Here is a 12,658-nt window from a genome sequence, read left to right on the forward strand (position 1 = left end):
TTACAGATGGCATACGCAGCATAATCAGCGGTCTGGTCCCGGGTGGGCATCACTACCACAAACTTCGTGAAATGACCTACCATCACTAAACAGTTGTCGTATCCTTGGAGGGCTGGCCCGATGGTTAAATAGTCGATGGTCAACAATTCCAGGGGAGTTGAGGTTACTATCGTCTGAGTAGGGGCTATATGTTCCGTGGACTTGGCCAACTCACAGGCCCGACAGAGTCTACAAGCTTCCTCGACCACTGCTCTTAGCCGTGGGTGGTAAACGAAGCGTTGTAGCCACTGGAAAGTTTTTTTCAAGACCGAAGTGAGCCCCTTTTTCGTGAGCCTCAGTGGCCACGGTAGACAGCACAGTCTCTGGAATCACCACCAGCCAGGAAGCCCCAAGTTCCCTCTGTAGATTAACCTTCCGATATGACAGCCCGTTTCTCATCTCGAGGTGCTCCCACTGCCGGAGTATCTTCAATGCTTCTGGAGTCAGAGCACTCCACTGTTCCAGACTAGGCAGCTTCTTCAGTGTCACCCATTGTCTGAACAGAGCAAGTTCCTGCTGCTGCATCCGAACCCACTCATCCCCAGATCTTCCCATCACTCCTTCGTGAAGGGGGGTCTGTATTAGATCCAGCGTAGCCGCCACCGTTTCAGCGGTCCTCTGGAACCGAGGAACCTCCTCCTCCTCTAGCATCTCATCTTTATTCTTTCCCGGCGGTGCATGTCTTGCTCTGGATAGGGCGTCAGCATGAGTGTTCTCCGCCCCCTTTTATAGGCAATTCTGTACTGGAACTTCGCCATCTGGGCCACCCAGCATTGTTCCAAGGCCAGTAGCTTGGCATTCTCCAGATGCGCTAACGGGTTGTTATCGGTGCGCACCAGCCGGACAGGTATTCTGAGAATCTCTCCGTCATTGCCCAAACTTACGCCAGCAACTCCAGCTTGAAGGAACTGTAGTTATCCGGGTTGCGTTTGGAATCATGAAGGGATCAGCTAGCATAGGAGACCACCCTTTCTCTTCCGTCCTGCACCTACGACAACACAGCCCCAAGTCCATGCAAGCTGCCATCAGTGTGGAGAATGAACGGCATATAGAAGTCTGCATAAGCCAGTATCGGAGCTTCGGTTAGTGCCTTCTTCAAGTTACAAAACGCCTTCTCTTGCCTCTCCTCCCAATGGATGGATCGACCCTTGGCATTTGGGGGTACCCCTTTTAAGAGTTCAAATAACGGTTGCACCACCCGGGCAAAATTCTTCCCCCTGCTCAACGATAATCTGTTGGCCAAACCAAAAGATAATTTCACAGAATGAACGAGCATTTTCCCCATTCATTGGGTGATCAGAAACATATTTAGACTACGAGTTTACCGTGAAATGAAAATTCCTAGCAACACTTGGTCATGGTAACCATGCATGACAAGGTCATGACATCCTTCAGTCTTAATTATAAAAATGTGATAGGTCAAACTCTTCCAGGCATAAAGTAAGACCGGTAGTGTGTGCTCTGAGACACTCAGATTGCCGTAAAACCAGTTAAACACATTTGAAATTCGTGGTTCGAGTACGACCTGCCTGACAAAAACTCAACTTCCTCATTTATGCCTATAATGCTTTTTGATTTTGGGTCAGGAGATCGGCGGCCAGTCCGGACATCATGGTCTGCACTCAGACTGTGAATAACGGACAAGTGAAACTGGCCTAAGAGTTCACAAGAAACAATCGACCCATTAAAAAGACAACAACCTTTTACTACTGATATCAATTCTTTGGGAACAAAAACATAAAAGGAACACTGTGTTAATAGTACATATGACATATATGGCTCTAAGGCCCCAGTCTTATGGCTTGAGATTGGATCGAGCTTTTTCAAATATTTCCTTTTTCATTTTTGGATACGTAGGGTGAGCTTTAAGTATCTAGAAAACATTATCTGAAAGTTAATATGGGTTAGGAAGACTGACTGTTAAAGTAACCATATAAATATCCAATCACTATTTACCTTATGGCAAATATCTATGGCATCCACATACTTCTTGTCTTTCAGATAGTTGAATGCAAGTCTGAAACCTGGAACAAAGAGCGAAATATCAAACACATTTTTCCTCTTCACTTCAATCCGTCTCTTGTAATCCTTTTCTTCTAACACTTATTTTATTATAAACAATCACCATACTGCTCTATTTCTTTTTTATACCAATAATCTGAAATAAATCATCAAAAAATACAGTATATATACGGTAATAGTATAATAATATACTATTCAATATAGACTCAGAGAATATACACATATAAAGCATTTCCTTATTGTTATTAATTAACGTCTAATGTTGGCTTCCTAATATAATATCTCAAATATCCCCAAAGCGCGTGAAAAACCAAAACATCCAGTCATGTGATAAGGCTAACCTGGAACGCAAGTGTACTCCAAAACAAAATATTTCAAGCCTCACTTTCAGTCCACAGTCACCAATAGGGATGACGCCCATTGCGGCCATCTTTGCACATGCGCAATTTTGTTTTGGAGCGCACTTGCGTTCCAAAGTAGCCATATGACATGGTTGGATGATTAGGCTATGTCCCCTCCCACACCAATAAGATCTACCAATCTACCAAAAACTAATTAACTACTAAAGTCCAGATTGATTATGGTTCTCTCTGTATACTAGTCCTACAATTAGATAGTCCACTATAGCCTTCACTTTGGACTTTGACGATTCACACCATGGCATGCAGCGACTTGATCCATTGAGCTCACTATGGGTTGTTGAACCGTTGGTGGGACGTTATCACCTATTGTCATGTCGGACGCTATTCACACCACAGCGTCCGGCAGGCAGAGGTAGTTTCACCTCCGTCCACTTGTCATGTCGGACGCTATTCACACCACAGCGTCCGGCAGGCAGAGGTAGTTCCACCTCCGTCCACTATAGCCTCAGTGGCGCCGGCTTGATTTTCTCAGGCTATCGGGGGTTAATCTAGCTGGAGATCAGGATGGACGTTTGGTCACGCCCACGGTCTTTAAATAGTCGTGCTGGCCTATGGGAGTCGCCGATTATAGCTTGTGTTTCATACCAAGTGGTTCCGGTCTGGAGTGGAGGTGTTGGAGAGAGAGAGATTCGTATCTGGTGGCGTATGATCCGTTGTTACCTTTTCACCTTCCCATATTTGTGTTTTGTTGTGCCCTGTTCACATTACTGTATAGTCCTGTGTGTATGTGGCGCGGTGCAGTTTAAGTTCTCCCTGTCTGTCATTATTGTGTGGGGCTTTGGTGGTTTGTCTCCTCACTGGGTGGAGGGTGGAGGGTTAAGCTTAGGGCTGAGCAGGAGATAAGGAAAGGTTGGAGGCTCAGGCATTTGCACCATCAGCAAAAACCCTGGGTTGAGGGTCAGACAGGGTTTCCCCTAGTTAAAGGGACACCACAGGGGCCCCGGTTATTTCAGCCTTAGTTGACCTAAGCCCCGCGTGACATTATAATCGGCCTACATTTTTCAGGAGTCCATTGATCTCATGGATTCCATAACCCGCCAGTTGGCGGCGCTGTCCTTACAGGTCTCCGAGTTGAAAGGGGCAGTTCAGCAGCAGGGCCTGGTAGTAGCGAAGGTGCAAACGGCATCTGCAGGTATCGGTGCAGAGCCGAAGATCCCGCTGCCAGAACGATTCTCAAGGGAACGCAGCAAATTTGTCATATTTCGGGAGGCCTGCAAGTTATACCTCCGCATGCGCCTTATCCCCTCAGGTAATGAGGCTCAGCGAGTGGGTCTGGTGTTATCATTACTGAGTGGTGACCCCCAAGCATGGGCATTTTCCTTACCAGCTGACTCTGCTACATTTCATTCTGTCGATAATGTTTTTTCTGCACTCGGGCTCATTTATGATGATCCTGACAGATTGGCTCTAGCGGAATCTAAAATCCGCGCCCTCCGCCAGGGGGAGCGCTTGGCGGAGGACTATTGTTCGGAATTTCACCGTTGGGCAGTAGGCACACAGTGGAACGACCCAGCGCTGCGGAGCCAGTTTATTCATGGGGTATCAGGGAACGTTAAACAGGCCCTCCTGATGTATGAGACTCCGGCATCGTTGGAGTCTGCCATGAGTTTGGTTATACGTATTGATCGCCGTTTGCATCAGGGGGCACAGGAGACGCTACCCCTGGGGGAAAGCAGAGGTGCAAGTGTGGTTGCTGCAGGTGAGCCCACTGAACCTATGCAAATTGCGGGGGTGTCACAGGTTAAGCGTCGCGTTCCTGGGTTCAGGAAGCGCGGAGCATGTTTTTACTGTGGTAAAAGAAATCATTATGTTAACGTTTGTCCTGTGCTACCGAAGAAGGTCACACCGGCGGAAAACTGTTAAGCTTAGAGGGTATGGAGGAGGCCCAACTGAGCGTATGCATATCCTCCATGATGGTATCTCAATGTATGCTCCCTGCCAAGGTTATTATCGCGGGCAGAGAGCTACCAATATCAGTGTTTGTGGATAGCGGTTCCGCCACCAATCTCATAGATGAGGAGTTTGCACGCACTGCCGGGTTTAATATCGAAAAACTCCCTCATCCCATTCAGGTGGTTACCATTAATGCCGCTCCCCTCCCACAAGGGGAGATTACGGAGTTTGTGGCTGAGGTAAAACTCCACATTGGGGTCCTACATTCTGAGTGGGTTACATGTAGGGTCCTCCGTAATCTCCCAGCACAAATGGTCCTGGGTTTTCCATGGTTGTCCAGGCACAACCCGGTGATTGATTGGAAAACTCAGGACATAGTCCAATGGAGTGGTTTCTGCCAGGACAATTGCTTGGCCACATGTGTGTCCGCCGTGACGCCCAGCCTTCCGGAGGCTTTGCAGGATTTCGCGGATGTATTCTCTGAGAGGGGTTGGTCAGAACTGCCTCCACATCGAGCCTATGACTGTGTGATTAGGTTAAAACACGGGACCAAATTACCAAAGGCCAGGATGTTTAATATTTCTGGTCCAGAGAGACAAGCTCTGAAAGACTACATCGCGGAGAGTCTGAGCAAAGGACACATCCGGCCTTCGTCCTCGCCTGTAGCAGCGGGGTTTTTCTTCATTAAGAAGAAAGATGGGGGGTTATGCCCGTGTCTGGATTTCTGGGAGTTAAACCAGATTACGATCCGTGATCCCTACCCGATGCCTTTGATCCCTGATTTGTTCAACCAGGTGGCGGGGGCCAAGTGGTTTTCCAAGCTTGACCTCAGGGGGGAGTATAACCTCATAAGGGTCCGTCAGGGGGATGAGTGGAAGACGGCGTTTAACACTCCTGAGGGTCATTTTGAGAGCCTGGTTATGCCATTTGGGTTGACAACCGCGCCTGCTGTTTTCCAACATTTTATTAATGATGTATTTGCTCATGTCCTGGGGAAATTTGTGATTGTATACCTGGATGATATCCTCATTTATTCGAGCGACCGGGACACTCATTTAGAGCATGTCAGGCAGGTGTTACAGTTGCTCCGGGAGAATAAGCTGTATGCTAAACTGGAAAAATGCTTATTTTTTGTTCAGGAGTTGCCTTTTTTGGGATATATTGTGTCCGCTGCAGGGTTTAAAATGGACACCGCGAAGGTGCAAGCGGTGCTGCAATGGGAAAGGCCTGATAATCTGAAAGCGCTCTATTGGTTCCATGGGTTTGCTAATTATTATAGGAAATTTATAAAACACTTTTCTACTATAGCCAAACCGCTCACGGACATGACAAAAAAAGGTACCGATCTGGCTAGCTGGTCTGAGGTGGCGATACGTGCAATTGAGCGTCTGAAGAACAGTTTTGCTTCAGCCCCCATTCTGGTGCAACCGGACGTGTCTAAACCTTTTGTGGTGGAGGTTGATGCGTCTGAGGTGGGAGTGGGGGCAGTACTGTCACAAGGCTCGTCCTTGAGTGATATGCATCCATGCGCCTACTTCTCCAATAAGCTGTCGCCGGCCGAACGGAATTATGATATCGGAAACAGGGAGTTGTTGGCCATCAAATTGGCTTTTGAGGAATGGCGACACTTCTTGGAGGGGGCGGCTCACCAGGTCACAGTCATCACCGACCATAAGAACCTGCTCTATCTGGAGTCGGCCAAGCGTCTGACTCCTAGGCAGGCTCGCTGGGCATTGTTTTTTACACGTTTCAATTTTCTGGTGACTTACCGTCCCGGGGCTAAAAACACCAAGGCGGATGCCTTGTCTAGGTGTTTTCCGGGGGGAGAACCTCGGGAAGAGCCGGTACCCATCCTTCAGGAAGGTGTAGTGGTCTCGGCTCTCACGACTGAGGTAGAGGCGGAGATTGCCGAGGCCCAAAAGGAGGTACCGCCAGGACTTCCCGCCAACAAATCATTTGTACCCCTTCATCTTCGTCTTAAGGTGTTGAGGGAACACCACGACTCAGTACTGGCTGGTCATCCAGGGGTTAAGGGCACCTTAGAGCTGGTATCGCGTCATTTCTGGTGGCCCAAAATCCGGCAGGACGTGGTCTCGTACGTGGCAGCTTGCATCACGTGCGCTAGGGCCAAGTCGCACCGAGCCCGTCCTGCTGGCACGCTACAGCCTCTGGGGGTACCCAATAGGCCATGGACAGAAATCTCCATGGATTTTATCACTAACTTGCCAGCCTCGGCGGGGAACACGGTCATCCTGGTGGTGGTTGACCGATTTTCAAAGATAGCGCATTTTGTGTCGTTGCCTTCCTTGCCCAATGCAAAGACGTTGGCCCAGGTGTTTGTGCAGGAGGTGGTCAGACTCCACGGAGTTCCATCGGACATAGTATCTGATAGGGGAACTCAATTTGTGGCGAGGTTTTGGAAAGCTTTTTGCTCACGTTTGGGGATCAAGTTGTCACATTCATCGGCGTTTCATCCACAGTCAAATGGTCAAACTGAGCGCATGAACCAAAATCTGGAGCAGTATTTACGATGCTTTGTGTCCGACAACCAAGAGGAGTGGTCTACTTTCCTTCCTCTGGCCGAGTTCGCGTTAAATAATCACCGCCAAGAGTCATTGGGAGAGTCTCCGTTCTTTTGTGTTTACAGTCAACATCCTCAATTTTGTACCTTACGTCAGGGTGACTTGGGGGGCGTCCCAGAGGAGGACCAGCTAGGAGCTCAATTATCATCGGTCTGGAGGAGGGTGAAACAGCGATTGTTGAGCATGAGTGCGAGGTACAAACGGGTGGCTGACAGTAGACGCAAGCCAGGTCCGGACCTGTGTGTGGGTGAATGGGTGTGGTTAGCGACTAAACATAAAACTCAAAATTCCATCTTTAAAATTGGGTCCAAGGTTTATTGGGCCTTTTAAGATTGCTGCCATCATTAACCCAGTTGCTTATCGGTTGGAACTTTCTGCGGTATACAAGATACACAACGTGTTTCACAGGGCTTTATTGAAAAAGGTGGTAGGCTCTGTGGACACGACGCCGATGCCACCTCCGGTCATGGTGGATGGCGATTTAGAGTTTGAGGTCTCCAAGGTAGTGGACTCTCGAGTAGTACGCCGTACTCTTCAGTATTTGGTACACTGGCGGGGGTATGGTCCGGAGGAGAGGTCTTGGGTACCAGCCTCGGACATACATGCGGATCGGCTGGTCAGTTCTTTTCACCGTCGTCATCCGGACAAGCCGGGTCCTATGTGTCTTGAGGGCCCTGGGGTCCCTCGTAGAAGACGGGGTACTGTCATGTCGGACGCTATTCACACCACAGCGTCCGGCAGGCAGAGGTAGTTTCACCTCCGTCCACTTGTCATGTCGGACGCTATTCACACCATAGCGTCCGGCAGGCAGAGGTAGTTCCACCTCCGTCCACTATAGCCTCAGCGGCGCCGGCTTGATTTTCTCAGGCTATCGGGGGTTAATCTAGCTGGAGATCAGGTTGGATGTTTGGTCACGCCCACGGTCTTTAAATAGTCGTGCTGGCCTATGGGCGTCGCCGATTATAGCTTGTGTTTCATACCAAGTGGTTCCGGTCTGGAGTGGAGGTGTTGGAGAGAGAGAGATTCGTATCTGGTGGTGTATGATCCGTTGTTACCTTTTCACCTTCCCATATTTGTGTTTTGTTGTGCCCTGTTCACATTACTGTATAGTCCTGTGTGTATGCGGCGCGGTGCAGTTTAAGTTCTCCCTGTCTGTCATTATTGTGTGGGGCTTTGGTGGTTTGTCTCCTCACTGGGTGAAGGGTGGAGGGTTAAGCTTAGGGCTGATCAGGAGATAAGGAAAGGTTGGAGGCTCAGGCATTTGCACCATCAGCAAAAACCCTGGGTTGAGGGTCAGACAGGGTTTCCCCTAGTTAAAAGGACACCACAGGGGCCCCGGGTATTTCAGCCTTAGTTGACCTAAGCCCCGCGTGACACCTATACTCTTTAATAGGGCTTGTTTGGAGCATAATGCATCTATGTAATTAAATATTTGAATAATTAAGCTGTCATCTCTATAGGGCTTTACAGGGACTAACAGGGTGAGACGACGAGAAGTGGGGGAACCACTTGCATGTTTGTAGGGTGCCTACCTCCATGGCCAAGTAGGAACGAGAGTAGATGGCATAACAGGGTGACTGCCCTATAATATACTTTACACTATCCGGCATATACTATTTTATTTTTTTTTTTTTGCTTTGGTTTTTCACTCGTTTTAGGGATATTTGAGATATTATGTGACGGAGTCTTTATAGTCATAGTCTCCAGCAGAGGAAGTTTGTATAAAGGGGTTGAGGATTGACAATTTATTTGTCCAAAACAGATGTCTCTCACAAGTCTGTTACATGGAATAAAGTTGCTGAATTTTAAAGAAGTTCTCTGGGAATAAAAAGTAAATAATTAAAAAATGTCAATAGAAATACATTTCTGAATAACTAGGGAGGTAATCTCTATAGACCATTAATATGTGCTTCTGAACATGTGCAGTAGTAAGACCCTTACCCCCCTTTCAAGTGTAGGAACATGTACTCTCAATGGATATTCTGATATCAGGAGAGCTGAGGTAAGAAGAGGCTGCTCACACTGCTGTCCACCCTGTGTATATGATCTAATAATGGAGATACCAGGGTGCTGAGGTAAGACGCTGATCACAATCCTGTCCACCCTGTCTATCTGATCTCATACTGGAGATACCAAAGTGCTGAGGTAAGGAGAGTGTGCCCACACTGCTGTCCACCCTGTGTATGATCTAGCACTGGAGACACAAGGGTGCTGAGGTAAGAAGAGGCTGCTTACACTGCTGTCCACCCTGCCTATCTGATCTAATACTAGAGATACAAGGGGTGCTGAGGTAAGAAGAGGCTGCTTACACTGCTGTCCAGCCTTTTTATCTGATATAATACTGGAGATAACAGAGGTGCTGAGGTAAGGAGAGGCTGCTAACACTCTCCACCACGTCTACCTGATCTAATATTGGAGATAATAGAGGTGCTGATCTAAGAAAAGATTGCTCACACTGCTGTCCACCCTGTCTACCTGATCTAATACTGAAGATACCAGGGGTGCTGAGGCAAGAAAATACCACTCACACTGGTGTCCATCCCATGTTTTTGATCTAATACTGAAGAAACCAGTGGTGCTGAGGTAAGAAGAGGCTGCTCAGTCTGCTGTCTACTCTGACTTTTCTGATCTAATATTTGATCTGAAGATGTGCATTAGCTCCTAATCCCAATCACCTCTCTCTAGCCCCATTGAATGTTATTGAACTGTTCCTGGACATTTGCAGTAGCCCAAAAGCAGCCCTACATTGCTGCTCACCTCCCCCTGTCAGTTTACGAGATGGACCAGTTCAAATCAATGCTGTCAGGATCCTGACAGCGCCCGCGTACAGCCTCTGCTAAGCAGGGACTCACCCGCACCGTAGGGACCCCTGGGGACAAGAACAGCCGGAAAATAAAGATGCACAGGACCTGAATGCAGAAGTTTAGCAAGCCGGCACAGGACCTACGGTCATGTGAATGGTCATGTGACTGCAAGGGGCGGTGCTTAGCATCCTGCTTTCAAAGAAGGTAGAAAACTCAAAGTCGGGCAAAGCGGGGGTCATGCACAGTACAGGCAAGCGAGGTACAGGAGGGATAAACAGATGGGAGGTCAGATAAAGCCAAAGGTCATACACAAGATATCAGTACAGTACCAGGGATGAGACAGAATGGATAGTCAGGGCCAAGCAGAGATCAAAACCAAATAGATGTAGAAGGTACCAGGCAGAATCCAAAGCAAAATCCAGAGAACAGACCGAGTCATACACAGAGAATCAAGCAACCAGAACACAGCACTAACACACTCAGGGGTCACCACACAATGCCAAGGGCGAAAGTATAACTGACGGGGGATGGGAGCTTCCTGAGGCAATAAGAAGCCTCCCCAGAACCAATGAGAGGCCACCATAATAGGTCCCAGGTGTGCAGGTGAGAGTCTGCACTGAGGTCAGAACATTAACCCCAGCAGTGCCGGTCACCCAGCACTGGTATCAAGACAGTACCCCCCTCTCAACTGGGACCTCTGGACCCCCAGGCTTGCCCGGGTATCTAGCATGGAAAGCCCGAACCAGACGATCCGCATGCATCAACCGGGCCAGCACCCAGGACCTGTCCTCCAGCCCATACCTCTTCCAATGAACTAGGTACTGTACTGAGCGCCGTACCAACCTAGAATCTACGATGTGACCAATCTCAAACTCCACATGTCCCTCAACCGAAACCGGAGGGGCAGCGGACTAGGATTCTCCCCGGACTGCTTCAAACGGTTTCAGTAGAGATCTATGGAAGACATTAGGGATCTTGAAAGAGGGTGGAAGGCACAGCCTGTACGCTACTGGGTTGATTTTTTCCACAATCTTGTACGGGCCAATGAATTTGGGGCCCAACTTGGCTGACGGAATCTTTAACTTAATGTTTCGCGTGGAGAGCCAAACTTTCTCTCCAACCTGAAACATGGGACCAGGTGTTCGTTTCCTGTCCGCAAAAAACTTATACCTGCCTTGAGACCTAGATATACGCCGCTGGACTTCTGCCCATGTGTCTTTTAACCGCTGAACAGAGTCCTCAGCCCCGGGGCACCCCGTATCCAGATGAGAAAACTCACCAAAATGAGGATTGAACCCATAGTTGATCAAGAAAGGGGACATACCAATGGATTGACTCACCCGACTATTGAAGGCAAATTCAGCCAACGGCAGTATATCACACCAGTCATTCTGTCTAGCAGAAGTCAGACATCTGAGGATTTGTTCCAGAGACTGATTAGTGCGTTCCGTTTGACCATTACTCTCAGGATGGTATGCAGACGAAAAGGACAGAGATATCCCTAATTTTTTGCAGAAAGCACGCCAAAACTTAGCCACAAACTGCACACCACGATCAGAGATCAGACACCACATTCAGGGGTACCCCATGCAAGCGGACCACATGCTGCACAAACAATCTGGATAAGGTCTCAGCAGAAGGTAATGCGGACAGGGGTACAAAATGAGCCTGCTTTGAAAATCTGTCCACCACTACTCATACCACCATATTACCCATGGAAAAGGGAAGATTGGTAATAAAATCCATGGACAGATGGGTCCACGGTCTTTCGGGAACTTCCAAGGGAATCAGCTCCCCCGCCGGCCGGCTATGGGAGCTTTTAGAATGAGCGCAGACCCCACAACCAGAAATGAACTTCTTTATATCAGAACCAAGAGTAGGCCACCAGAAGATCCTAGCCACCGCCAGTCGCGTGGCTGATATACCAGGGTGAGCACACAACTTGGATTCGTGGAACTCTTGCAAGAGTTTAAGGCAAAGTTGCTCTGGGACAAACAACTTGCCCCCTGGCTTGGCCGCAGGAGCCAGTGACTGGGCCCCCTCAATTTCCCGTGCCAATTCAGACAAGATCCCTGCTAACACAACCCCAGGGTGCAGGATGGAGGACGGTGGCTCAGGGGCAGATACAGGGTGAAAACTACGAGACAAGGAGTCAGCCTTGACATTCTTTGACCCTGGACGGAATGTAATAGTAAACTGGAAGCGAGAAAAAAAAATTGACCAACGGGCCTGTCTGGGCGTTAATCTTTTAGCAGACTCAATGTATGACAAATTTTTGTGATCAATGATCACAGTAACCGGGTGACTGGCCCCCTCCAAAAAGTGCCTCCATTCCTCAAACGCCAACTTGACCGCAAGAAGCTCTCTATTGCCTACATCATAATTTCTTTCAGCAGCAGAGAACTTCCTGGAAAAGAAAGCACATGGCCTGAGGTTGGTTAGAGTGGCAGACCCTTGGGATAACACTGCCCCCACCCCCACCTCGGAGGCATCCACCTCCACCACAAATGGTTTGGAAGGATCTGGCTGTACCAAGACAGGAGCAGACATAAAACATTTTTTTCAGCGTCGCAAAGGACTCTTTTGCGAGTGAGGACCAATTTCTCACATCCGCACCTTTGCATGTTAGATCCGTGAGAGGTTTGACCACTTGCGAAAACCCCCGGATAAATTTGCGGTAATAATTGGCGAACCCCAAGAAGCGCTGAAGACCCTTAAGATCTCGGGGTTGCACCCAATCCGCAATGGCCTGCACCTTGTTCGGGTCCATGCGAAAACCCTCACCGGATACAATTAATCCCAAAAAAGACAATTCTTGCACACAGAATACACATTTCTCCAATTTGGCATACAGATGATTTTCTCTCAGTCTTTGGAGAACAGTTCGTACATGTTC

General features: G+C 48.5%; 1 protein-coding gene across 3 annotated transcripts in view; it reads right to left on the reverse strand.

Moving 5' to 3' along the window:
* Positions 1 to 1,723: 1,723 nt before the first annotated feature.
* Positions 1,724 to 12,658, reverse strand: part of TTC21A (tetratricopeptide repeat domain 21A) — a 111,990-nt gene continuing 101,055 nt past the window's right edge. For all 3 annotated transcript variants that reach the window (XM_073581504.1, XM_073581502.1, XM_073581503.1), the window contains 2 exons: positions 1,996 to 2,063; positions 1,724 to 1,912 (listed from right to left, as the gene is read on the reverse strand). In XM_073581504.1, the coding sequence (XP_073437605.1) occupies positions 1,835 to 1,912; positions 1,996 to 2,063 (146 nt within the window). In that variant the 3' untranslated portion in view covers positions 1,724 to 1,834. The remainder of the gene's footprint in view (positions 1,913 to 1,995; positions 2,064 to 12,658) is intronic.

This window comes from Dendrobates tinctorius, unplaced genomic scaffold (genome assembly GCF_039654945.1).
Source record: "Dendrobates tinctorius isolate UK_male_01 unplaced genomic scaffold, ASM3965494v1 ptg000070l, whole genome shotgun sequence".
In the NCBI taxonomy this organism is placed as follows: domain Eukaryota; kingdom Metazoa; phylum Chordata; class Amphibia; order Anura; family Dendrobatidae; genus Dendrobates; species Dendrobates tinctorius.